Source organism: Alternaria burnsii (assembly GCF_013036055.1).
Source record: "Alternaria burnsii strain CBS107.38 chromosome Unknown 705, whole genome shotgun sequence".
In the NCBI taxonomy this organism is placed as follows: domain Eukaryota; kingdom Fungi; phylum Ascomycota; class Dothideomycetes; order Pleosporales; family Pleosporaceae; genus Alternaria; species Alternaria burnsii.
Window position 1 is genome coordinate 3,241,006 of NW_024066107.1, and position 23,080 is coordinate 3,264,085.

Sequence of the window (23,080 nt, forward strand, 5' to 3'; positions counted from 1 at the left end):
CCTCAGGATACCCACCTTTCAGAGCCATCAGGCACAGTCTATCGCTATCTCAATCGCCAATATGAAGTATCTTGCGACCCTCTCTTTCTTCGCTTCTCTCGCTCTCACTTCGCCCATCGCCGTCGCAGTACCCATCACTGCGCCCGCTGACGAGCCTCAACTTATTACTCTCGAAGCCCGTCAGTCTAGTGCCACCAGTAATGAGCTCGAGACAGGAAGCAGCGCTGCATGCCCACGCACCATCTTTATCTTTGCAAGGGGAAGCACCGAAGCTGGAAATATGGTGAGCACAAACAGGTCCACCACATACTTCTCTATGTCAGTAGTTGACCATCATAGGGCGCACTTGTCGGCCCCTTCACAGCAAACGCTCTTGAAAATGCGTACGGGGCGTCAAACGTCTGGATTCAAGGTGTAGGTGGCCCCTACACTGCCGGTCTCGCAGAGAACACTCTTCCAGCCGGTACTTCTCAAGCCGCCATCCGCGAAGCTCAGCGTCTCTTCAACCTTGCCGCGAGCAAATGCCCGAACACGCCCATCACTGCAGGTGGTTACTCTCAAGGTGCTGCGGTCATGTCTAATGCGATCCCCGGTCTCAGTGCGGCTGTGCAAAATCAGATCAAGGGTGTGGTGTTATTCGGCTACACTAAGAACCTACAGAATGGAGGGAGAATCCCCAACTTTCCTACCAGCAAGACCAGGATTTACTGCGAGACTGGAGACTTGGTCTGTACCGGTACGCTCATCATTACGCCCGCACATCTTTTGTACTCGGACGAGGCTGCTGTGCAGGCACCCATCTTCTTGAGGGCTCAGATCGCCGCAGCATAGTTGGCTCTGAGGTTTTGGAGGAGCACCGTGTAACATACATGGATAAAACTTTGTTTGCTATCGTTTCGGTTGTTAGTACAAGCAGATGCTTGGACGTCTTATTACATGGAGGATGCAGTCTTTACAGCAGTCGCTAGTCTTCGAATTAAGCCAATCGTTAATAAACTTAACCGATGCGTCGTGCGAGATGATGCTAACGACGCAGATCAAATTTACCTAGTAGCTACCCGGTACTAAGCTATTTGCCCATTCCTCCACGTCTTTGAATTGTTCTTCGACATCGTCGGGTATGCCATTACCGTTCGCGTCAACCCATTGCTCTCCGCCATCAATAGTTCCTGGTCCGGCCATTGGACTAGCATTCTCGTCACTGATCAACTCTCCCGTCTTCCCATAGCTCTTCAGCTCCTCAATGAGTCGCGCATCAACTGCATCGCGGACTTTGCTTGCACCAACAGACTTTTCAGCAAGCGTCAACGCATCGTTGGCTGACAAGACTTTCTCTGGTGCCGGAAAAGGAAATTTTGTTGCCTGGATGTTCATGCCGCCATAGTTGCTGGATGCTACACCAAGCTCCGATCCGTCCAATACACCATCGCGATTAGAATCATAGAAGTTTCCTTCAACGTATCCCTTGAAATTCTCGTTTCCTCGTGTGAAGGCTGTTACGCTGGTACTCGGGCCACTAACAAAATAGTTTCCAACGATATTTGCTTCGCTCGCTGCACTTGAATCTCCAGCAATGTATCCACCGCCTCCTCCCCAGTTATAGACAACGTTGTTGGTAAAGTCATTCGTACCCTTGACTTTTGGATTTCTCGTCTTGTTGTCAATGTACAAGTTGCGGAACAGGCTAATACCATTGCCGATATTCGTTTGCATCAAACCGCCACAAGAATGTGTCTGAAGACCCTGTCCGATGATACTGTTCTGGATGGTGATGTTACCGACTTCTGAGCCAGATATCGAAAAAGTTTCGTCGCGACCCCAGGTAACAGAGACGTGGTCGAAGATCATGTTGCTCCCCTCTGCAATCGTGATGCCATCTTTGCCACTACTACCTCCTTTTCCCATTCTGATGCGCAAATACCGTACGACTGCATCGTCAGCATTGCTGAAACTCCAGCCGTTGCCGTATACTGTAATGCCATCACCAGGTGCTGTTTGCCCAAGAATGGATATGCGTTTCGACACGACCATGCGCTCAGTGATCTTAATTAACCCACCGATGGCGAACACAACGATGCGGTCGGGTTTGGAAATGGCATCACGGAGCGAGCCTTCACCGCTGTCGTTGAGGTTGGTGACAACGTAAACGGTACCGCCACGGCCACCAGCCGCGTTGCGACCAAAACCTTCTGCACCTGGAAAGGCAAGGGCAGCGGCGGAAGCCACTAGGAAGGGAAGAAGAGCAAATATATGCATGTTTATGGTGATATGATGGACGCGATGAAAAACAGAAACATGGGCAGACAAATGTGTTATTATACGAATCCACTACATGGCATGCCTTGGAATGATGAAAGGAGCTAGCGATATTGCAGCTCGTTGCTCGTGGACAGCATCCTGAGTCGCGGTTAGGTGGACAAAACAGGGTGGATTGTTCCTTTAATTTACCCCAGATGCTCAAGATCGACAAGGGAACTAAAACGTTGGTCCGCCAATCACGGCACAGGATGCGCTCAGACAAGTATGGGATAGAGCGATGCAGTGCAGATCCTGCAACATTTGTAGTGTATACAAGCATACACTCGGTTCGTCGGGGCATTGTGTTCCGTAGAGGTGCACCCACTTGCTGCGCTCATCTCAGTACATACTGGAGCCTGTCTTCACGTCCCCAGAGATGATACCAGCGTCTGCAAGCTCAGCGACCAAGTCCATGAGCATATGATCGCATCCTGCAGCAGCTACCATGCCAATTGTTATAGGCAGCGTCTCATTTCTCTCGGTTACCCTGCTGAAATAAGTTCGTTCACCAATCGGAAAAGTGTAGTCAGGCAGTGCAGCCAAAACAGACATCTGATTCCCGCTATATTTAAAGACTCAGAGTTAGTATATGTCCCAAGTGTGATTCATACAGAAGAACTTACGGTAGCCCCGCAGCAAAGATACCACCTGGTGCAGTGGTGTATATGTCACGATAGTCTTCTGTACCAGCGCCCATGGGATATAACACCAGTGTAGATTCACATGTGGGCGTTAGAGTTTCTCGAAACCATGATTGAAACGTCTTTGTGCGCTCGATAGCAGTGGTGTAACTGGAGGTTGGCAAGGTAGCAGCCCGGTTCCATCGCGCTCGTGTTTGTGGATTCCAATACGGTGCTCTGCCGAACTTGGCGATGTACTGCTCCCTGAATGGTAGACCTAGGTCGCGGTATTGATCGACGTTGGTGATATTAGAGTATGTGGAGCCAATGTATGATGCCGGGCCTTCGGAAGTGTTCGTGTATGCATTAAAGCTGGCATTGGCGTTGAAGGCTGTCAAGTTGGCATCAAGGAAGGTAGCGAGCTGGGAGATGAACGAATCGAAGATGTGCATGCTTGTTTCATTCACAGTGGGCCAGAACAGGTCGGGTAGAACGATACGCTTGGGATAAGACGTATATACCTTGGCTGGATACCATCTTCTATGTACGGCTTGTAGCAGCCGAGCCGAGCGAGCCAATACGCCCGGCGTATCGAAAATTGCTGATATGGGCAGAATTCCATCAAGCGGGAGTGAGGCATTAGTGACACGCATGCCGAAAAGACCATTTGCCATGGCTGGTAGGCGAACAGATCCACCCGTGTCCGACGCAGTTGCAAAATCCATCCAGTTGTATGATGCGAGTCCAGCTCCGGAACCCGCCGACGACCCTTGGGGATGCTGGTAACCATCGCCCCTAGGGTTAAAGGGTGCTAACTGATCCACATAGTCAGCGGTTGGCCGCTCTCCAAGCGCAAATTGTGTGGTCTTCGTCTTTCCGATAACGACAGCACCCAGATCAATCAGCTTTTGTAATGCTGCCGCGCTCTCAGGGGCAGGATCGACAAGGTCTCGGTACGCTCTGTTCCCACCACTAGTGCGAACTCCCTTGAGGTCGTAGATATCTTTGACCCCGAGTCGCTTTCCTGATAATGGTTTGTCTTCTGTGGGGGGTGGATAGTATAGTCGAGACGGCACTGCGATACTAAGAGCTCCATAGGCATCTGCCAAAGCCAAACCCGTAACAGGAACGAAAGTACCATTCGGACCCTCAGTGACAGACTCCACGAAAGCGAAGTTGTGATCCCAATACAGTCGATAAACCCTAGTAACAGCATTTGATGGGTGGAGCAGATATGGACCAGAACTCAAGTCGACATCCACCACGCTATAAATTTTAGTGCATCCAAGTGAAGTAACGTACCTGAAAGGTGCGCGTACGAAGTCAGTGTGTGTCTCTTGTGCAGTTCGTACAGGAGCTTTTCTTACGCATGCGCGCCGTCCGACAGGGTACCCGAGCCACCAAGCACCAGCGTCGAGAGAAAAGGTTCTGTGTACACATCATCGTGAGAGAGAAATGAAGTGATGGTCGATTCCAGTAGCTCCGCAGTAAGGGTAGGTTCGGCGAAAGAAAGGTAGGTGATTGGCACCGCTTCAGTTCTTTCGTCCTCAAATACGAGGGTTGCTGCGACAAGGTCCGGGGAATAGTACGATGTGGAGTTAAGCTGAAAGACTGTAGTTGCTTTCACGATGGTTGCAAAGTGCAAAAAAGATGTGAGCCTCATGATAGGCCACGCGAAAGCTTAATATTAAGGCAAACTTCAGATGAGACATGACAGGGCATCTTAGCAAACTTATATAGCAAACACTTCGGTTCGATCTCGCAAGTCATTGTAACGCGGAGTGCAGATATCGTTGCATCTGGTACCTTGCTCTGACAGCTCGTGCAGAAGTGGGAGAGACGGAGGCTAGCGCAACATTGATAATGCAGGCAAGAGACTTGGCATGACGTCACGCAAGAAGAACGAATCGACATCCCGCAGATAACGATTCAGGAACATGAGTAACATCCATGCGCCAAATGACAAACCGGTCAATCAACTGATTTATATACTACTAGAAGTTCTCTCTCAGGGGAGGGGAGATAGAAGTACCTATCGTAGATAAATGAATATGACTAAAGTCTGATTTGTCGAAGCCGCGCCCTTATTGACTGCAACCGACCTTTCAATCCTTTCATGGGAGCGGATCAACAGTCGCATTATGCTTCGAATCAGAACTGCCCTCTCAACAGACAAGTCAACCATGGGCTCCTGCTTCCTCAAAAAGTATCTACTTACCCTAAAAGTCGACAAAGCCAAGATCTGATGATGCACCGATCCCACATTCAACAGTGGATATCTGTCAATTTGCAGAACAAACGTATGCTAATTCTCCCAAAGAACCATGAAGAACTGATAATACAATCGCTCCCATGTGAAGGCGATATTGATAGCATACCGCTATATCTACTAACGGGACATTCCCAAGATGTGTCTCAACTGTTTTTCTAAATCAAGTCAGGCTCAAGTTGCAAACAGCTAGATGTTTGCGCAGTCTTATCAGTCCTCATATCCAGAACGCCTAGGCTATGCCCGCAAGGCCAAAAATGAGCCAACGGTTCAAACCACTTCAAGCCAGAGTCCACCATGCCGTACTCTACTGGTCTTCATCATCAAAGCATAAAACTACTGCGTTTCGTTTTACATGTAAAACGCGATAGGTTATCTAGAAGGATCCTGGAGTTTTCACTAGAACGCCCGGGGTCTCTTCTGTGTGGGACGACTCGGACCCGGTGATACACTCGGTCTTTTACGCTGAAAGGGACCATCACCATCAGGCTCCTCTTTAGTAATGTGTTGTCCGTAGAAGTTACAGCCAGGATGATCGTCATCTTCGCCACAACAATCCCACATGACTGACCTGTCTACCTGTCGAATCTTACGCCCAGCGTGAGAAACACAGGGTGCATTCACATCCACGAATTGCTCGTGGCATACGATGCAGGTTTTCGTTGAAAGTGTAGGCGCTTTGCTGATACTGGTTGGCTGTGAAGTAACTTTGGTCAGAAGCTTTGGGCTTTGGCTGAAAGTAGGTCGGTGCCCGGGCGTAGTCCTTGCTGGCGTTCGTAGTGTGGGTAGATGTTGTGTAGCTCGGGGATAGGCTCCAGGAAGATGCAGCTCACTATCCGAATCAGAGGCCGAACGGTCACGTGTCTCACGCTTTACTCGTGGTGTGGATGAAGAGCCATATGATTCTTGTAGGGCTCGACCTCTGCTTTCTTCACGAGATTGTGCGTGACGATTGCTGTGATTTTGGGCTGAATGTACAGACCTAGCCAGCCTCATTTTAGCCGCTTTGTAGATGCCGTCGCTGTCTTTATCATCTTGCGCCTTAACATTAGGATGTCGCGATCGTATCCAATGCTGTCTGATTATGCTCTGTGCAGATGTTGAGTGAGGCGCAAGTCCACGCATGAGGGCACCAGAGAAGGCCGGGGATACCTGGCAGAGCTCGAGCAGCACTCTCTGCAGGGCGCGCGGGTCGGCTGTGGTGATGATCTGTTTAATATGCTCAGGGTTGATGGGACGCGCTGTTTGTGGCGCAACATGGTTCCGCGCGGAAGTCACCGGCTGGCTAGCTTCCATCTTAACGTTTGGCATGCCGTACGGGCGTTGCTCACGTCCGAAGTACAATTGAGCTTGTCTGTGAGGCGGCATTTGCTGTTGCCGCGGTTGTGGCTGTCGTCGAGGTTCTGGCTCTGGTTCTGGGGAAGAAAGAGTGAGGTCGATTGTCTGATGGCCATTGTTGTGGAATGAATCCCAATCAATGGGTGTTTGTGAGCGCGCCATTGTGAGGGTAAGAATGGTAGCAAGCTGGAATCTAAAGTTATACAATGTGAATAATCGATTCCAGTGCCGCTGAGTCTCGTAAGGCGGCCCCAGCGTCGTACAATGGATGGAAGCTAGAGTTCATCGTAACGTGTCGATCTTAGCGCGACGCCAAATCACATGAGACGAGCACGGACTGAGATCCCATCTGATTGCTGTACCCCACAAACTTCGCATCGCACATCACAATCCCGAACATCGGCCTATGATCACACAGGCGCATCCGCGGGTCCAACAAACGCGTCAGCTACAGCAACCCCAGCAATGCGATACGAACAAGCGGCGTAACTCCGGGGATCAATTCTCCACCCTTCATCAGCCCTCTGTAACACGCTACAATCAAACCAAATCACTGCACGGACAACGACTACTTTTCCACCAACCAGCCGCCTATATGCGCAGCCGTTCCGCGACTCGACAGCCTGCCCTCTGGGGTGCAGACGTTGTAAATTTTCCGATGGCTTGCTTTACTTGTTTCGACAAGCTTTGTAGCGGGGAAACAACGACGACGTAGCTCGCTAAGCGGTTGTTTCGAGGTTTTGGTCAGACCGTGAGAGTCCGCCAATATAGTTTGCATACCCGGCATCCCGAGCTTATTGCATGTATAGATACTGCGTGTCTTCAGGCTTAATTCAACATTCGCTCACTCACTTTCCTTCCTTACAGCTTCTTGTTACTTCTTCACAATGCTTGCATCCCTCGCTTTCGTTCTTTCGCTCGCAGCATCCGCTGTCGCAGCCCCAACGGCACTGGTGCCACGCGCTGGGCGCACATCTGCTCCTACAGGGTGCTTGGCTGTCGGTGGTAGCGGAAAGTACAAGACTGTCCAATCGGCCGTTGAAGCACTGAGCGCTTCCGGTACGGCTGCGCAGTGCATCTACATCGCCAAAGGCACCTACAAGGAGCAAGTCTACATCAAGCCGTTGAAGTCAGCCTTGACCATCTACGGCGAGACTACAGACACCAGCAGCTACAGCGGCAACACCGTGACCATCACTCAAGGCAAGAGTCAGGACAATACTCCCAACAATGACGAAACTGCCACTCTCCGCGCATGGACTCCAAACCTGAAGGTTTACAACATCAACCTAGTCAACACCCGTGGAATGGGCTCCCAAGCTCTTGCCCTGAGCGCCAACGCCGACAAGCAAGGCTACTATGGGTGCCAATTCAAGGGCTACCAAGACACCATCCTTGCCCAAGTTGGTAACCAGGTCTATGCCAAGTCCTACATCGAGGGTGCCACCGATTTTATTTTCGGTCAGAAGGCCACTGCATGGTTCGAAAACGTCTCTATCGGTGTTCTCACAGCCTCACAGGGCTACGTTACCGCAAACGGTCGCGAATCAGACAGTAATCCCTCATACTATGTAATCAACAACTCAAAGATCGCCGCGGCTCCTGGTAACACGGTCAAGGCCGGTGCGTACTTCCTCGGTCGCCCCTGGAGAAACTACTCTCGTGTCGTCGTCCAGAACACCAGCATGACCAACGTCATCAACGCCGCTGGCTGGAGGGCCTGGAACACTGACGACCCTAGGACCGACAAGGTCACATATGGCGAGTATGCGAACACTGGTGATGGATCCAAGGGTACCAGGGCGTCCTTTTCGAAGAAGCTCACGGCTGCTGTTGGCATCTCTACGGTGTTGGGTAGCGACTACAAGAACTGGGTTGATGCAGCCTACATGTCTTAGGTTGAACGCGCACACGGATGTAGCTCGTACGTGAAGGCGTGTCTTCTTGTATATATCTTACTGGCACTGAGTGTCGCTTATCTTCATCAATCACCCATCTTGAAACCATTCTGCTCCTCAATCCCTCATTACAATTTTAAAAAGTTTGTGCGGCTCGTCTCTTACAGGAAGTGCCGATAGATTGTGTTTGGTGACTTGAGCATGCCCAGCTGATGTAAGCAGGGCTAGACACGGCTCCCGGCCTAACGCGACCCACTAGTGGGTCACCAAGTCTGGCCTCGGTAGGATTTTGCTCGTCTTTGCTACGACATCTGTTGTCGCATTCCGACTCTGCAATTACCAATATATCGCCTCAGACAGAAGATGTCATATGGAACAGTAGATTCGCCGGCGGCGCCAGGACATTCAGGTGTAGATTTGGTACAGCACCTACAACCTGCAGCTCCAGACACTGCGCGAGATGCAGAAGAAGCACATCAGCCAGCCCTGTGGAGAAGGGTAACGGCAAGTTTGAGGGTGTTCTATGACCGCAACTTCGGACTGTTTCTAGTGTTCTTAGCTCAGACCTGTGGGAGCATCGTACGTCTGGCCTCTTTCTCTGTGCAGTGGTTGCATTTCATTCGGACCTGGTACTGACAGCCGTTTTAGATGAACACAGCCGCCAAACTTTTGGCCAATGACCCATCGATCAAGTTCCATGCCCTGCAAATCATTTTTATCCGCATGCTGTGCACGACAATTATATGCTCGATTTACTCCTGGTACCACGCTGTGCCTGACTTCCCTCTTGGTCAGAAAGGGATCAAGGGATTGCTTGTATTGAGAGGTACTGCGGGTTTTGTGGGCCTCTTCGGATTATACTGTAGGTATTGCTTCTTCTCCACTCTTTTCGCATGAATCGCTGGCGTTCCAGGACGTGAGGAGAATACTATAACATGAGCCGAGCACGAGGAAGTTCTAACGCACGATCATAGACTCTCTGTCCTGGCTCGAAATCTCGGATGCAACAGTCATAACCTTCCTGATTCCAACCATGACCGCAATCGTATGTTTTGTCTGGTTACGTGAGCCGTTCACCTGGAAAGAAGCGCTTTGCAGCTTCATCGCTTTCTGCGGCGTTCTCTTCGTTGCGAGACCACCATGGCTCTTTCCCTCCTCACATATGAACCCTGTAGTCGATGACTCGAACCGGAAAGCGCCAACGTCGTCAATAACGGCAGAACAGCGGACTATGGCGATCCTCATTGCTATTCTAGGCACTTTTGGAGCAAGCACTGCGTATGCTACTATTCGTGTAATAGGCAAACGCGCACATTCGCTAATCTCGGTCAACTACTTTTCCTTCATTGCAACAATGGCCTCTTTTGTGCTCATCTTGGTTCATCCTTCGCTGCATTTTGTTATGCCCAAGACGCTCGGCCAATGGGGATTGATCGCAATCATTGGACTCTTTGGGTTTCTGTTACAGTTCCTGCTGACGGAAGGTCTGCAGAGGGAAAAGGGTGGAAGAGCAACAAATTTAACCTACCTACAGCTTGTATTTGCACTGGTAGTTGAAAAGCTAATCTGGGGGACTACACCGCCGGTTGAGAGCTTGGTAGGGGCGGTGCTTATTATTGGAGCAGCGATCGCGGTCAGTCTGCAGAAGGAGGGTGGAAAGAGCAAAAAGGTTGAGGCTGTGAACGACGAGGAGAGGAGATTGTTGCGAGAAGGCGATTAATTGAGAGCTGGCTACATAGTATCGTGACGAATGTGTACATGCATGTGCGCATCGTTCTTCGTTGTGGGACTCGATGTGTTTTAGTAAACACAGATCCTTTCTTCCAATCTTACGCTACTCAGATTATTCTGCCATCCGGCATCCTCCCCTCTATAACTTCACTGACTAGTAGCGCAAAATTTGGGGGCAGCTGGCGTCGCGTGAGTCGGTATTCATGTTCGTGCGCAGATCGTGACTAGGCAATACCCACATATGGGGTGTATTGCGTGGCAGCCGATGGGATCTTTTCAGGCATCGCTTTGCTGGAGAGCACATCGCGAGGAGAAGGCAGACTTCGCGGAATTTCGATCAACGTTGCCGCGTCACCTGCGTCACGCGTCTCGTCCGTTTCTACTCATAGGCTCATGACCTGTGAGGGTCACATATGCTTTATCTGTAGTGATTGTTTCACACGTCGCCTCTCTCTTCTCTTGAACTGATGTCGCTGCGAGGTCTGCCCGCTGGGCTGATGATATATTCCTCACTCTCATTCATCATCGTGTCCATATTAGTGATGTCATGGACAGTTCTCTTTTTGCCCTTTCTGTCAACATGCGACAACCGGAGACTATCCGGAAGACCGTTGCCAGAGCTTTTGTGTGATGGCTTGCCGGAGGAAACAGCTTTTTTGGCCTGAGTAAAGAAAGGTTTGAGGATGGGTGCGTTAACGGCTATGATCCCAACGAACTAGAGAGATACATTAACAAAGTTCAAGCGATCGCATACAGGGGCGAAGAAAGCATACCGTTTCGCGGATCGACCATATGGTACTAACGTTGATTTGGGAAACGTCTTGGAGGCACAGAATGCAACGGAGTAATGTCGCAGTCATGATGAAGATCCCTGTGCAGAGCCAGAAGAAATATAGCAGCTTCCTTTTGAAAGGTAGACGGACGCCCCACAGTAGAGGCAACGGAATGAAAAGGATCATGAGATCGGTACTGAAGGCCAGTAAGTATCGTGTCAACGAAAATGGCAGTATCGGTGATCACCCACGATACATTTGTGACTACCAAAGCTAGGTACTTCGAAATGTTGAGCGCACAGTCGTCACCAGGATACGGATAGACTTGCCATAACCGATGAATGGGGTGGCAATGTGTAAGAAATACAATGATGGTGGCGATGTATGCAGCGATGCAGACAGCCCCAGTGATCTTGACGAGATTTCTTTGCTGGAGATTGAGGCTGTTTCCATTAGCACAAAGTGATCAAAAGATGGCAAAGGGTCCATACGTGAGCCTCCTGTAGAAGAATAGCATACAAGCTTTCACTGTGATACCGAACTGTTAGCATATCCATTTGTACCGTAAGCAGTAGGTCCTTAAAGTAGTACGTACAACACCAGATCAATGTGGTGTACCTAGAAAGTGCGTGTACAAAGTCAGTTCAAACCTCACATGCAGTTGGTGCAGGGACATTTCTTACAGAATCCACCCAGCGAGAAGGCATTTGCTACCCACAATGATGCGTTGTTTTTGCGCAGTTGTAAGTTGCAACGCAATCTCATTACTCATTCCTGTAATGGAACCGTATCTACCAATGAGCTCTAGCATGACAAGCTCAGCGGTAAAGAAGAGGGCGCAAATTATGGTGAAGTAGTCGTCTCCATCCCAGTTCAACCCGACCTGCCAACAACGTGCTGTGATGCGGGAGAATATTATGACCATACCGACTGCATACTCCGTCCATGCTTCAGTCGTGAAAGGGTTGTACATGTTGCTAGGGTGAGCATAACCAGTTGATGGTCCTAATCGAACGTATTCAGGACAACAAGGCCTTTAACAAGGAGTATTGGTGCAAAAAGTAAACAATAGAAAAAGAACGAAAGACATGCGATTTCCGATGGAGATCGAGAATCTCAACCGGGTGTGAATGATCCGTGAGGGTGCAAAGGCAATTGGTATGGGTGTCCTTGTGGGACAGGCAGCCGTCAGGGCGCAGCAAGTTCCCGCCTTCGCATCGGAAATGATCGTCGCTTCCGTATGCTTTCCAACCTTAGAATATGACCCTGAACAGGCTTGCAAAATCGCCATGAAGATCAAACGGCCCGATAGCTATGACGACGCGGAGACCATTGGTTCGCAATATGCTTTTTGTCTTTGTATGGTCCTATGAGGTGGGGGTAGCAGTCAGCTAGACACCAGCTTGGATTAGCGTCTGTTGGAATCATAGTCCCTAACCATACATGATTGTTCATGCTTTAGCGGTAGGCAAACAAGCGCATGAGGGGTCGTCGCAAATGATGATCTCGGATTTGTCAGTCTCTGCTGAATCTCTAGGTGGCAGTGTCGAAGCGCGCATACCCGAAGATGCTACGTCAGTCTCAGGCCCGTGGGATCTTTGGACACAAAAAGGAACTCATCGCCACACAGACACTCAATCTGGGTCTGGGTGTATGTCGTTTGGTAGAGCTGCGGACAAACGACAGGGTGTGACAGGTCTAGCGCGAGGTCCGGCCCTTCTTTTGAGATGCTCCTCCGGTCCGCTAAGACGCTTGTGAACCTACCCCAGACCATTGCTGCCGTCCCGCGTCGTCTCGAGCACGCTGTGAAATGCGAGCAATATAACCCGCCCAAAGCTGCCTTTCAGTAGACTTTTGTTTGGAACCGCTTTCCTTGGTAGAGCGAATAGATACGACAAGTTCGACCTAAATTTTTCCACACTGTCAGTGTAGTCTCGGGAATTTCCCAAGATGCTGGAATGCGCGATCCCAGAGCATCTCCGCAAGGAAAGAACATGCCCGGTTAGCACACCGCCCAACTATGTTCCGCCTTTCCCTGCGTATTGCGCCAGCTTTCCCACCAAGATGGACGCGCTCGTCATGGCAGTTATAGGAGCACAGTATGCCTCTGTCACTGGAAACGATGGCACGGCCATCTCTAAGCTGCAGGATTTTGTCAATAAAGCGCCAGAGTCAAAGCGACCGTCGTTTTGGGAAGTGGCTTCCGTTGTCGACAAGAGAGGCGCGTACAGCATTGCTGTCATTGCATACTGGCGCAGCGCAGACGTGCACAAGAAATGGCAGCAAGAATCTGGTTTCGATACATGGTGGCAGAGTCCAGACAGGGAACAAGATGGACATGGCTGGTTCCAAGAAATCCTGTGTCCAACAATCGATCGTTTTGAGACGGTATTTTCGAACTCCGAGAATCCAGAAGGGGGCGCCAACATGCAGGAGAAGATCTCGGGCGAGATAAAAGAACATGCATACTGGGGTAGCATGCGCGACCGGCTGGCAGCTGCTCAAGACAATAGACTTGATGGCACCAAATTGAGTTCTGCCAACAGCAGCGCCAATGGCTCGCCTGTTAGCGACAACGTTCCAAAGCGCGTTCGTGTACCCGGCAAGCCCAACTTGTGTGTAATTCGGTCGGGTCAGGATTGGTCCGACACGCTACCTGAAGAACGCAAGCTCTATCTCAATACCATACATCTCGTGCTCATGGAAGGTATGAGGTTTCTGCGCGATGAAGGTCGCGAAATTGGGTGCTATGCGATGAACTTGTGGGACGTAGTGGACTCTAGCTCGTTCGCAGCAAACCGTGAGAGGACGTTCGGTCTCGGATACTTTGATGACCTGGCATCTCTCGAGTACTGGAGTAAGAGCCACCAAAGTCATATCAATATTTTCGGAGGCTTTCTGATGTATGCGAAGAAGCTCAACAACGTGTTATCGCTTCGACTGTTCCACGAGGTTTACGTGCTAGAGCCGAACCAGCAATTCTTCGAGTACATTGGATGCCATACCGAGACGAGTATGATGAATGTGCATTGAGTGTAGATCCGATAGATGAATTTGCAACAAATGTATGTCTTGAAGTTTGACATCTGTAGTCAGACTGGACTGAGATTGGAATCTTCCACCATAGTCTCGGTCAGTTGCAAGAGCAACCAGTCCGATGGGCTGGGTGCTAGTGATGTACGAGATTGTGCGTGCTGATGCTGCGTACTATCACGTGTAGTCGAGCAAGGTGATAAGAATTGTAAAGGGTTGTACTTTACAAAGAGTCGAATCGAGACAGATGGAGCCTTGGCGCTGCTGCCTTATCGCCTTATCGGCCTCGGCTGTGAGACGCGACTTGGTACGCGTCAAGCATCGTCGAAGTCTGTCATTTCAAGGCGATCCACGGCCACTTGCATCAACATGGAGGTGTCCACCGAAAAGTAAAAGGCACCTCCCGATATGTGGCGAGATCTAGATGTACGGCGCCACGGAGTGGTGACGCGAACAAGCGATCACGCGGAGGGTGGTAACGTACCCCGCGAAACATGATAAGCGGCACGGAGCTTACGCGGGGATATGGCAACGCCATCACTCCCTGGAGGTTGCCTGAACGTTCCGTCTCGTTTGGCAGTCCTATCTCTGTCTTGAACACGTTTCTGATAGCACCATCCTCTTGCCCTGGGTGCGCCATTATCTCCCTTTGCGAAAGTCGTCTGGCTATTGATGTAGCCACTGCCCCTTCACCTAGGCTAGCTCCGAGGAGCCGTTGGTGCCTTGGACAAGATATCACAGATCGATACAAAGGTATGTTTCGTTTCATGTTACATGGTCCATTGATACTGATGAGATGCAGGGCCAAGACCCTCCGCCCAATCTTCTGACTTCAGCTCCATTCGGACCACTTCCCAGTCTCGAACATGGCTTGGTGGCGCCGTGACCCGACCTTCAGTCCCATTCAACGTTACGCGCAACGCGTCCTACGGTCCCACGAGGCTGCTCTCCGTACGCGATGCTTCTCTCGTACGCCCTCCGAATCTGCACAACATGAAGACAACCATGACAGCAAGCGTCCATCTGGCATGTCTAATCTTGAGTGGCTGCAGCTACAGCAATACCAGCGATGGCGAAAGAGGCTGATGGACGACCCATACCAGGCTATCTTTGGTGCTAGCAACGATATGTTAAGTGGCAAGGGGCTCAAAGACTGGGAATGGACCAGCAAAAGCTTTCCAAAGTGGTTGCTGAGAGAGCTGGACATCCATGACGACACCACATCGTCGCCTAAAAATGATAAAGATGGCAATCCCAATCCGAGATATCCGAGACGAGTTGAGGTCAGGAATGAGAGTTCCCACGAGCACAAGGAACGAGCATCTTACTTTCCACAACCATCCTTCCGGACAAATCAACTGCTCCGTGACGACCCGACTGGGGTTGAATCTCCTTCAGACTTCAGGAGACCTCGAGATCAGCCTCATGTCAGGTCTTCCGGCCGCCTTCCAGAAGTGCCGAGCAAACCCGAAGCAAGCGCGACCAACTCAGCATATCCTGCAAGTATTCCACAGAACTACGATCTCCAGCAGCCTACGCCACCGAAGAGCACAGAGTCCTTCGGAGAGTACATTACGAAGACGAAATCCGATGCGGCCTCAAAGATCGAAAAGTCTGGCAACATTACATCGACTACGGAAGATTCCTCCATGGTTCAATTCCTGACGGAGACACCCGGGCACAAAGATCCCTATCTCTACGGTGCAACTGAGGATGGTACTTGGAGAGAAACTTCGCTACAGAGGAGATTTTCAAAAGATCTGGTAGCAAAGCCTGAGATTTACAATGTCCCTTTGCAAAAAGCAGAAGACAAGCCCTCGGCACCGGAGTCAGCGACTGTGGAGATTCATGAGGCACCCTCAGTGTCACCTACAGAAGAACATGTTACATCCATTCCTACAGACTCGGGCCTTTCAAGCACGAGGCGGCATGTTTCTCAAGAGCAATTTTCAACACAACAAGAGCATGCCCCTCAAGGCACTACTTCGTCTTCCCGGTCTACTTCCAAGATTTTGAGTCAGCTGCCTGAAGATGACTTGGACTTCTTGAGTGCAGATCATATACGTGCAAACATGGCCGCGAGAAGGAGCAAAGTCCTTAGCGACGATCTCAAAAAGGCCGAACGGGCCAAATTAGAGAAGACTTTTGAGGATACTCACAAGAAACACAATGTCATCGACCCGATGCTTGAGGCTAAGGTCATCAACGATCAGTTCGTCCGTCGAGTTGAAAGACAAATGCAGCAACCAGAGAAAACACTTGAGTCTCAGGAGATTAACAAACCGCAAACAAGTACACCAAGTGAGAAAACACATTCCGTGGAGACCGAAAGTCAATTGGAGTCGAGCGTCGAGCGAATGAAGTCATGGCTTGAAGAAAGCGGCGCCAAGTTTTCCAGCTTCTTTTGGCAAGACCCTACTGAGGAGGCGGACGTGGTAAAAACACGACAATTTTTCGACAAGATCTTGGCGCGTCTCCGTAAAGGCCGTACGACTATGAAGCAAGTGATTGATGATCTAGAGGCCGACATTCCAGCATCTAAGCCTCTCTTGAAGCGCATGAAAGCGGACGAGGATCTACTAGACTCTGCTATCAATGCCCTTCGGCAGGATCCGGGAACTGGCAAGATGCATTCCTTGACACCGAAGAAAGTCAGAGCTATTCAAGAACTGCGCCTTAAGTACCAGAGCACAGACAATGATCTTATTAAGGCATACGAACAGCTCGAGGAATTGGGCAAGTCCGATGCGGCAAAGAACATGTCTTCAGCATTCAAACGGCGACTCAACATTGCATCAAAAATCACCCAGAAAAATGCTCACCTTACGCGTTGTTTGATCTGGAGTCTACAGGGTCATCTCGAGGACGCGGAAATCGCCCAGACTATGCTACCGAATTACAAAGCTGTTGCAAACAGCTTGTTGACCCTCAAAGACACACAATTGGCTTTAGCGCGATTGATAGAACGCGCCATGCTCATTTATGGTGTAGTACCGCATACGTGGGAAGATATTAAAACCTTCAGTAAAAGTCAGAATGCGCAAGATTCGCAGGATCATGGGCAGTCAGCCCAAGGTAAAGTATACACTGGTATGACTGAGGTTGACAAAGCTCAGCTTCGCGCTAAGGTAGCAGCTGAAGAACGCCTTGCCAACGAGGTCGATGCACAGAAGTCCGCTATGCGTGGGCTCTCAGATGATGGATACGCGCGCATACCGAAGATGGAACTGAAAAAGTCGTTTGAGGAGCGAGGACCTCTTGCTCACAGCCTATTCAGGCCTTTCGGACCCGTATTGGAGAGCCTAGAGAAGGAAATGCCATCCAAAGTAGAAACAACCGAGGTCGAGGAGAAGGCGATTCACCAGCTCAACGACAAGACACCTGTTGATGACATCCAAAAGGCATATGTGGATACGCATGGATCAATTGCTGTTGACCACGAGCATACAGAGATCCCGATCAAGGATAACAAGGCTGAAGAAGACCATGAAGTGAACAAGTTTGATATGCTGAAGGATGATCCCATAATAGGCGAGACGTTGACCCAGGTGAACGAGCTAGAGAGCTCAGAACTGGTGGCTGAGAAAGAGGTTACATCAGTTGCTGCTCTAACCCAAACTGCTCAGGATACCATGACTGCTGCTCACACTCCATCATCTCCTGTATCCGCTACTTTGGATCCTAAGCAGGACAAGGCGTCTGATGACACCTTTGTTGAGGTATCGTCTCCGGTCACGTCACCTCGTTCATCAGGAGCGGGCTCACAGATGCTTTACACAATCCTTGTGCACGATCCGGACACTGGCAAGCTTTCGCTCACCACCTCTACATCGGTTTTACCTCGTGACCTTCCTCCCATGATACCACTACACGAAGCGCTATCGCAGCTCGATCAGCCTGCGAAGTTCATTCCACATATCAAAGATGGCCTCGAGATTGTCACTGCGAAGAAGGATATGCTTATCCTGCGCGATGCTCTCAACCCCACATCGCCCACTAAGTCCTTCGCCACCGTGAACACCTCGAGCGCAATGGAAGGCAACATTGACAATACGGTGGAGAGAGGCAATATCAATCCCATAGATGGGACAGCCCGTCTCTCACCTACTGGCTACGTCGGACCAGAGGAGAGCCAAGAACAACTTGAGAAAGAGTTCACTGAGCGTAGGCAAGCTGCTGAGCGCGTTGTCAGCACGGAAGAAAGCAGTAACGAACAAGGACCAACCGAACAAGAGACCAAAGGCAAGAGGAAAGGCCGCAAAGGAGTTGGTGTAGTCAAGACAGCCATCTGGGCTGCCGCGGTATGCTATGTGGCTGGTGTACTTGGAGAAGTTGTTAGCTGAGTTGCTCTACGAGAGCTGATTCGCCACTCGCTCTCTTTTGCTTTCCTCTTCTGTTTGGCGTTCGCGAGGCTGGTCACCGCTCTGGTTTGGGTCTAGTGAATATGTAAATCATTGTTCTAGTGTCATGTCTTGTTATCATACCTGCCCTTCTTGTACACTTCAACCCTACTCCCATAACACATCGTCACAGACGACAGCTAAATGGAGAACACAGCTTTCAGATGAATGGAATCACAAGCACCGGATCACACCATCTACTACGGAACACTTGGCCTTGTCAAAGCTATAGAGGCAACACGAAGTGCTTAGATGTCTCTGGTCCAACTCATACTTGACCTTATCATAGCTCTTGATGGGTGAAAGCTTGAATTGGTACGAAAGATCGCGCCGACGCCGAAGCAGTGGGACAATGAGATCATCGCACTATCCAAATATAAGTGTTGGAAGTCTGTGTAAATCTCAGACGCATTTGGTACGTGCATATTGCTCATTGTGCCTTGGGTCAAATGTACAGATTATATCAACGATAGGGATATTTACAAACGGCGGAACTGTACGCAGATTTCAATCATCCACGCTTACTAAAACTTCTAATGATGCACAGCTTCTTAACAACTGTTTCGTTGAAGGTCTCCTGGGGTAGCTCCATTTTATAGAACGTTCCTTAAATTTGCTATGTCGAATATATCCGTGAAAGCTTTTTTCCGCTTTTCATGCTCTTTCATTGCACTTTGTCTTTCCATATCGAGTCATTGAGGCTTATGCGTACGCCGAGCATTCCAACGAGTCCCCCATCGTGCGAATTCTCCCTCTACGAGTCTGTCTCTGGATATTCTAAGAATCAACCAATCGTGCGACACAACTTGCTCTTGCATTCGTCATGAAATGGACATCTACAGATCGAGTCACAAACTTGACTGTAGCAACAGGAGTTGCTCTTCTAACAGCCCAATTCTACCCCCGCAACCTCGATGGATACGCCCCAGCGCTCGCCGAAGTGATATGTTGGAGTCTCGTCACTGTGCCTTTCGGGTTTTCCTCGCGCTTCGTACCAGGGCTGTGGAAGAATGAGAACTTTGGCTTGAAGCCCTCAATCAAGTACTCGTATTGGATAATGGCGGGTTCTGTGTCTATGGTAGCAGCTTTGTCCTCGGTCATAGATTCTACGTGGGTCACAGTAGTATCTCCCTGCTATCTCCTGAGTCATCAAGCATGCTAACATACATTCGACAGCCTGTAGTCGGGTTTGCACTCATCGCTCGAAGTCGTACCGCGCCCTTCGCCCGCCTGTCTAAACTGCTGCCGTCATATATCAGATATACATATTTTGTATTGGGGTTGGGAGCAGCCCTCGTTGTAGCACTCGCACCGACTTTTGATACCTTCAGGATAGTATACGCTGTTCCCACCGCACTCGGCCTTGCGGGGATATACAGGTCACTCGCCGATATCTTCAACCTGGGGCGGCAATGCCTAGATGGAGGCGATCGGATGAGCACCGGAAATGTGATCCGCTCCATCTCGTTTCGCACGGTTGGGCTTTGCATCGCGGTAGCCATTTTTGTGGCTCTCTCTCCGTTTGGTGGAACTTCTCCCATGGTCAAAGCTCTATTTACTGGCATCGTAAAAGCTCGGCATTGGACTGCCGTATTCTGGCTTGTATGTGTAACTCTATTTGTGCTGATCCGATTGCAGGCTAATATAACCAGACACAAGAAGTACAGTGGGAAGTTGCGCCCGTAATCTGGGGCTATGTCACAGCGTCAGCTGATGCCTTTACTACGGATGCGACTACATCACTAGGGAGGTTTCAAACACTTGCTCGTACAACGATCGCAGTTCTTAGTCTGTACCAAGTTGTTTCTTTCTTACCGAAGAGTTCCAAGGGGCGTCTCATACTATATCTGTTCGCCATCTGGTCGATGCTGTCGCTTGTACGGCTGACTTCGATGGGGAGGCAAGTTCCTTTGCTGCCTGAGGCAGTATGGCCGTATGTGTCAACTGGCACTGTACCACCAGGCTCACTTCACCCTATCGATGAGCTTGCTCTGAAGGCTCGGAAGGATTTCGCGCATATTCAGAAACGACAATCTTCATTCAGCCGAAAAGGAGTATCGAAGAAGGAACTCACGCGAACCACCGCCGGGATTCGATAAGTGGTTTTTCTACGCCAAAGCTAACCAATCTCCTCTGATCGATGATTTTGACATGATCAATAAGGACCTCAAGCCATTCTGGAAGATCGAACCTCGCCGTTTACGCGAAAGTATCGATAACGTCACTGAGCTCGACCATCTTGCGCTCCGTAAGTGTGCCTTTGCGAATGGAGAATACAATTCGGCAAGTGATCACTGGCTTGTGAAGGACCTCAGAGGGCTCTTTGATGAAGTATCGCGCAACATTCCTGACGTCGTATTTGCTCTTAATTTATTGGATGAACCTAGGTTTACCGTCACGCGACAAACGCTCGATAATGGCAGTACATTACGTCCTTCATTCGAAGATGCAAATCACAACTCCATATGGGATAAAACCAATGATCTATGTTGGGGTGATCCTAGTGTTGAGGCGAATTCCTTCATCCTCAGTTATGGCCTTCCTTTCGTCCAAGACAAATCGCACGCTCAGAAAGTCTGCTCACATCCCGAGTTCGAGAGTATGCACGGCTTCTTTTCCTCTCCCATGACTGTTCTGACGACAGAAGCTCCAATCCCCATCCTTTCGCAAGCTGCGCCTTCTTCATTTGGCGACATTATATATCCTAGTCCTTGGTATACAGATAAGGTATATCAAGGAGACTATAAGGGGGCAGATGATCCTGCTTGGGAAGCAAAGAGTGACAACCTATACTGGGCTGGTAGTACAACTGGAAGCTATAGCTGGAACAGCAGCTGGCAACATTCCCACCGACAACGTTTCGTGAAGCTGGTCCAGGCCATCGATCACACCAGTCATACGTTTCTCAAGCAATCCAAACTAGGGCAATGGATACCATAGAGCGCAGTCAAGAACCAAAGCAGTTTTTATGACGTAAAATTCACTGCTGTGCTCCAATGCAATGAGCAGGATTGCAAAGACCAAAAAGGGTTCTTTAACCCTGGAGATATAGAGGAACAAAAACAACAGCTACGATCCCGCTTCGTGTTTGACATCGACGGGAATTCATTTAGTGGGCGATACTACACGCTGTTACAATCGCGGAGCGTTGTGCTTAAGCAGACGATCCTGCGAGAATGGCATGATGAGCGCTTGATACCATGGGTGCATTACATTCCTGTCAGTCTCTCCATGGACGAGCTGCCAGAAATTATGCGATATCTAACGAATCATGAAGATGGTAAAAGGAGAGCGAAGGAGATAGCCGATGCGGGTCGTGAGTGGCATGGGAAGGCGCTTCGAAGAGAGGACTTTACTATACATCTATATCGCCTCATGCTGGAACTGGCCCGGATTATGGACCCGAATCGTGAAGTAGAATAATCAACAGCTTGGTTCCTCAAACCTTACCTGAGTACAAGCGATCCTCCAACTACATGACGTCTGGCGAAGCGTCGTTGTATGATGCTGTCACAAAATACAAATTCCTCCCTCCATAACTTCTCCATTTCGATTACTCATACAAACAACCCCTTTACCAAACCCTCAACAGCATCATAGGCCTTTCCTTCCCTCTGCCCACCCGTTGCGCGCTCTGTAATGACAGGAATCTGATCTTTGCCTACTTTGTAATTCCTCAAGTTACTATCCAACCCTAAATCCTTGACCAGCCTCAAGATTTCGTCTCCAACCTTTTCAGCATCGGCCTTGGCATCGCCAGACGCCGACTCTCCGATGAATGGAAGCAGGCGAGCTACCTGCTCTGCCGCAGCGGGGTCTTGAGCCTTGAGCTTGACCACGTGTCCCAGAGTGAGGCATGATGTGATACCATGAGGAATACCATAGGGAGAACCCAGCGCGTAGCCTAGGGCATGAGAGAGACCGAGACCGCCTTTGATGTTGTAGCCCAAAAATCCCAGGGAAGCAAAAGCGGCAAGTTGCAACCTTGTGATAACATCCTCGTCTTTGGGGTTTTGTTTGTACTTTGGTAGGGCTTCGAAGAGCGTAGCTGCAGACTGTAGAGTCAACCATCTAGCGGGCATCTCAGTGGCGGTGGGATGATATAGTAGCTCGATGGCGTGGTCCATGGCGCGGAGACCAGTTGACATCCATAGGCGTTCAGGGGTATGTAGAGCGAATTTGGCATCGTAGATGACGACGTGAGGGACGAGTTCTTTGGCTCGAACACCAGTTTTAACGCCGTCAGATTGTGTGTAGCCGGCCATCAGGGTGCATTCACTTGCACTTAGGGTTGTCGGGATGGCGATGTGGTAAAGGTATTTTCCCGTCTTTTCGTTCAGACGGTAGCTGATGGCTTTTGAGCTGTCGATTGGGCTGCCGCCACCAATGGAGATTACAGTATCGATGCTTTGATCCTTCTTCACAAGGTCGGTTGCTTCGTCTAGTTGGGCGACAGGCGCGTGTTCGCCTATCTTTGAGAAGGTACCTGCATGTTTATCGCCCAGAAGCGCTTCAACTTGCTTCACCAAAGGCGTCTTGCTGGCCAGAGAGTTTCCAGTAATGACAAAGGCTTTGCTTGACTCTTGTGGAAGACAGGACAGGAGATGTTGTTTCACGGAGTCAGCACCATAATGCAGTTTCTGGAGCTGCGTAGGTTGCCAGAGGCCAGATAAGGGGTGGTTTGTTGCGTCTGTCATCTTGGGCTTGGCCTTTGTAGAGC

General features: G+C 49.9%; 7 protein-coding genes across 7 annotated transcripts; 4 read left to right on the top strand and 3 right to left on the bottom strand.

Annotated features, from left to right (window-relative positions):
- Window positions 1–61: 61 nt before the first annotated feature.
- GT037_001136 (cutinase precursor) lies at window positions 62–831 on the top strand (the record flags this gene model as incomplete). Its single annotated transcript, XM_038926183.1, has 2 exons — window positions 62–283; window positions 340–831. The coding sequence occupies 2 exons, from the start codon at window positions 62–64 to the stop codon at window positions 829–831; spliced, it is 714 nt and encodes a 237-aa protein (XP_038792039.1).
- A 216-nt stretch (window positions 832–1,047) lies between these two features.
- GT037_001137 (polysaccharide lyase family 1 protein) lies at window positions 1,048–6,687 on the bottom strand (the record flags this gene model as incomplete). The annotated part of the gene is made up of 4 exons (XM_038926184.1): window positions 1,048–2,225; window positions 2,649–2,860; window positions 2,922–4,220; window positions 6,170–6,687. The coding sequence occupies 4 exons, from the start codon at window positions 6,685–6,687 to the stop codon at window positions 1,048–1,050; spliced, it is 3,207 nt and encodes a 1,068-aa protein (XP_038792040.1).
- Window positions 6,688–7,412: 725 nt separating this feature from the next.
- Window positions 7,413–10,143, top strand: GT037_001138 (duf6-domain-containing protein; the record flags this gene model as incomplete). Its single annotated transcript, XM_038926185.1, has 4 exons — window positions 7,413–8,416; window positions 8,780–9,002; window positions 9,072–9,285; window positions 9,398–10,143. The coding sequence occupies 4 exons, from the start codon at window positions 7,413–7,415 to the stop codon at window positions 10,141–10,143; spliced, it is 2,187 nt and encodes a 728-aa protein (XP_038792041.1).
- Window positions 10,144–10,590: 447 nt separating this feature from the next.
- Window positions 10,591–11,874, bottom strand: GT037_001139 (uncharacterized protein; the record flags this gene model as incomplete). The annotated part of the gene is made up of 7 exons (XM_038926186.1): window positions 10,591–10,869; window positions 10,928–11,123; window positions 11,179–11,370; window positions 11,419–11,455; window positions 11,523–11,545; window positions 11,611–11,810; window positions 11,866–11,874. 7 exons carry the CDS (start codon window positions 11,872–11,874, stop codon window positions 10,591–10,593), a joined length of 936 nt encoding a protein of 311 aa, XP_038792042.1.
- A 1,003-nt stretch (window positions 11,875–12,877) lies between these two features.
- GT037_001140 (uncharacterized protein) lies at window positions 12,878–18,303 on the top strand (the record flags this gene model as incomplete). Its single annotated transcript, XM_038926187.1, has 4 exons — window positions 12,878–13,940; window positions 14,702–14,713; window positions 14,763–14,929; window positions 14,977–18,303. 4 exons carry the CDS (start codon window positions 12,878–12,880, stop codon window positions 18,301–18,303), a joined length of 4,569 nt encoding a protein of 1,522 aa, XP_038792043.1.
- Window positions 18,304–19,183: 880 nt separating this feature from the next.
- GT037_001141 (uncharacterized protein) lies at window positions 19,184–21,300 on the top strand (the record flags this gene model as incomplete). Its single annotated transcript, XM_038926188.1, has 4 exons — window positions 19,184–19,480; window positions 19,537–19,962; window positions 20,013–20,293; window positions 20,367–21,300. 4 exons carry the CDS (start codon window positions 19,184–19,186, stop codon window positions 21,298–21,300), a joined length of 1,938 nt encoding a protein of 645 aa, XP_038792044.1.
- Window positions 21,301–21,917: 617 nt separating this feature from the next.
- Window positions 21,918–23,057, bottom strand: GT037_001142 (dehydroquinate synthase-like protein; the record flags this gene model as incomplete). The annotated part of the gene is made up of 1 exon (XM_038926189.1): window positions 21,918–23,057. One exon carries the CDS (start codon window positions 23,055–23,057, stop codon window positions 21,918–21,920), a length of 1,140 nt encoding a protein of 379 aa, XP_038792045.1.
- Window positions 23,058–23,080: the final 23 nt, after the last annotated feature.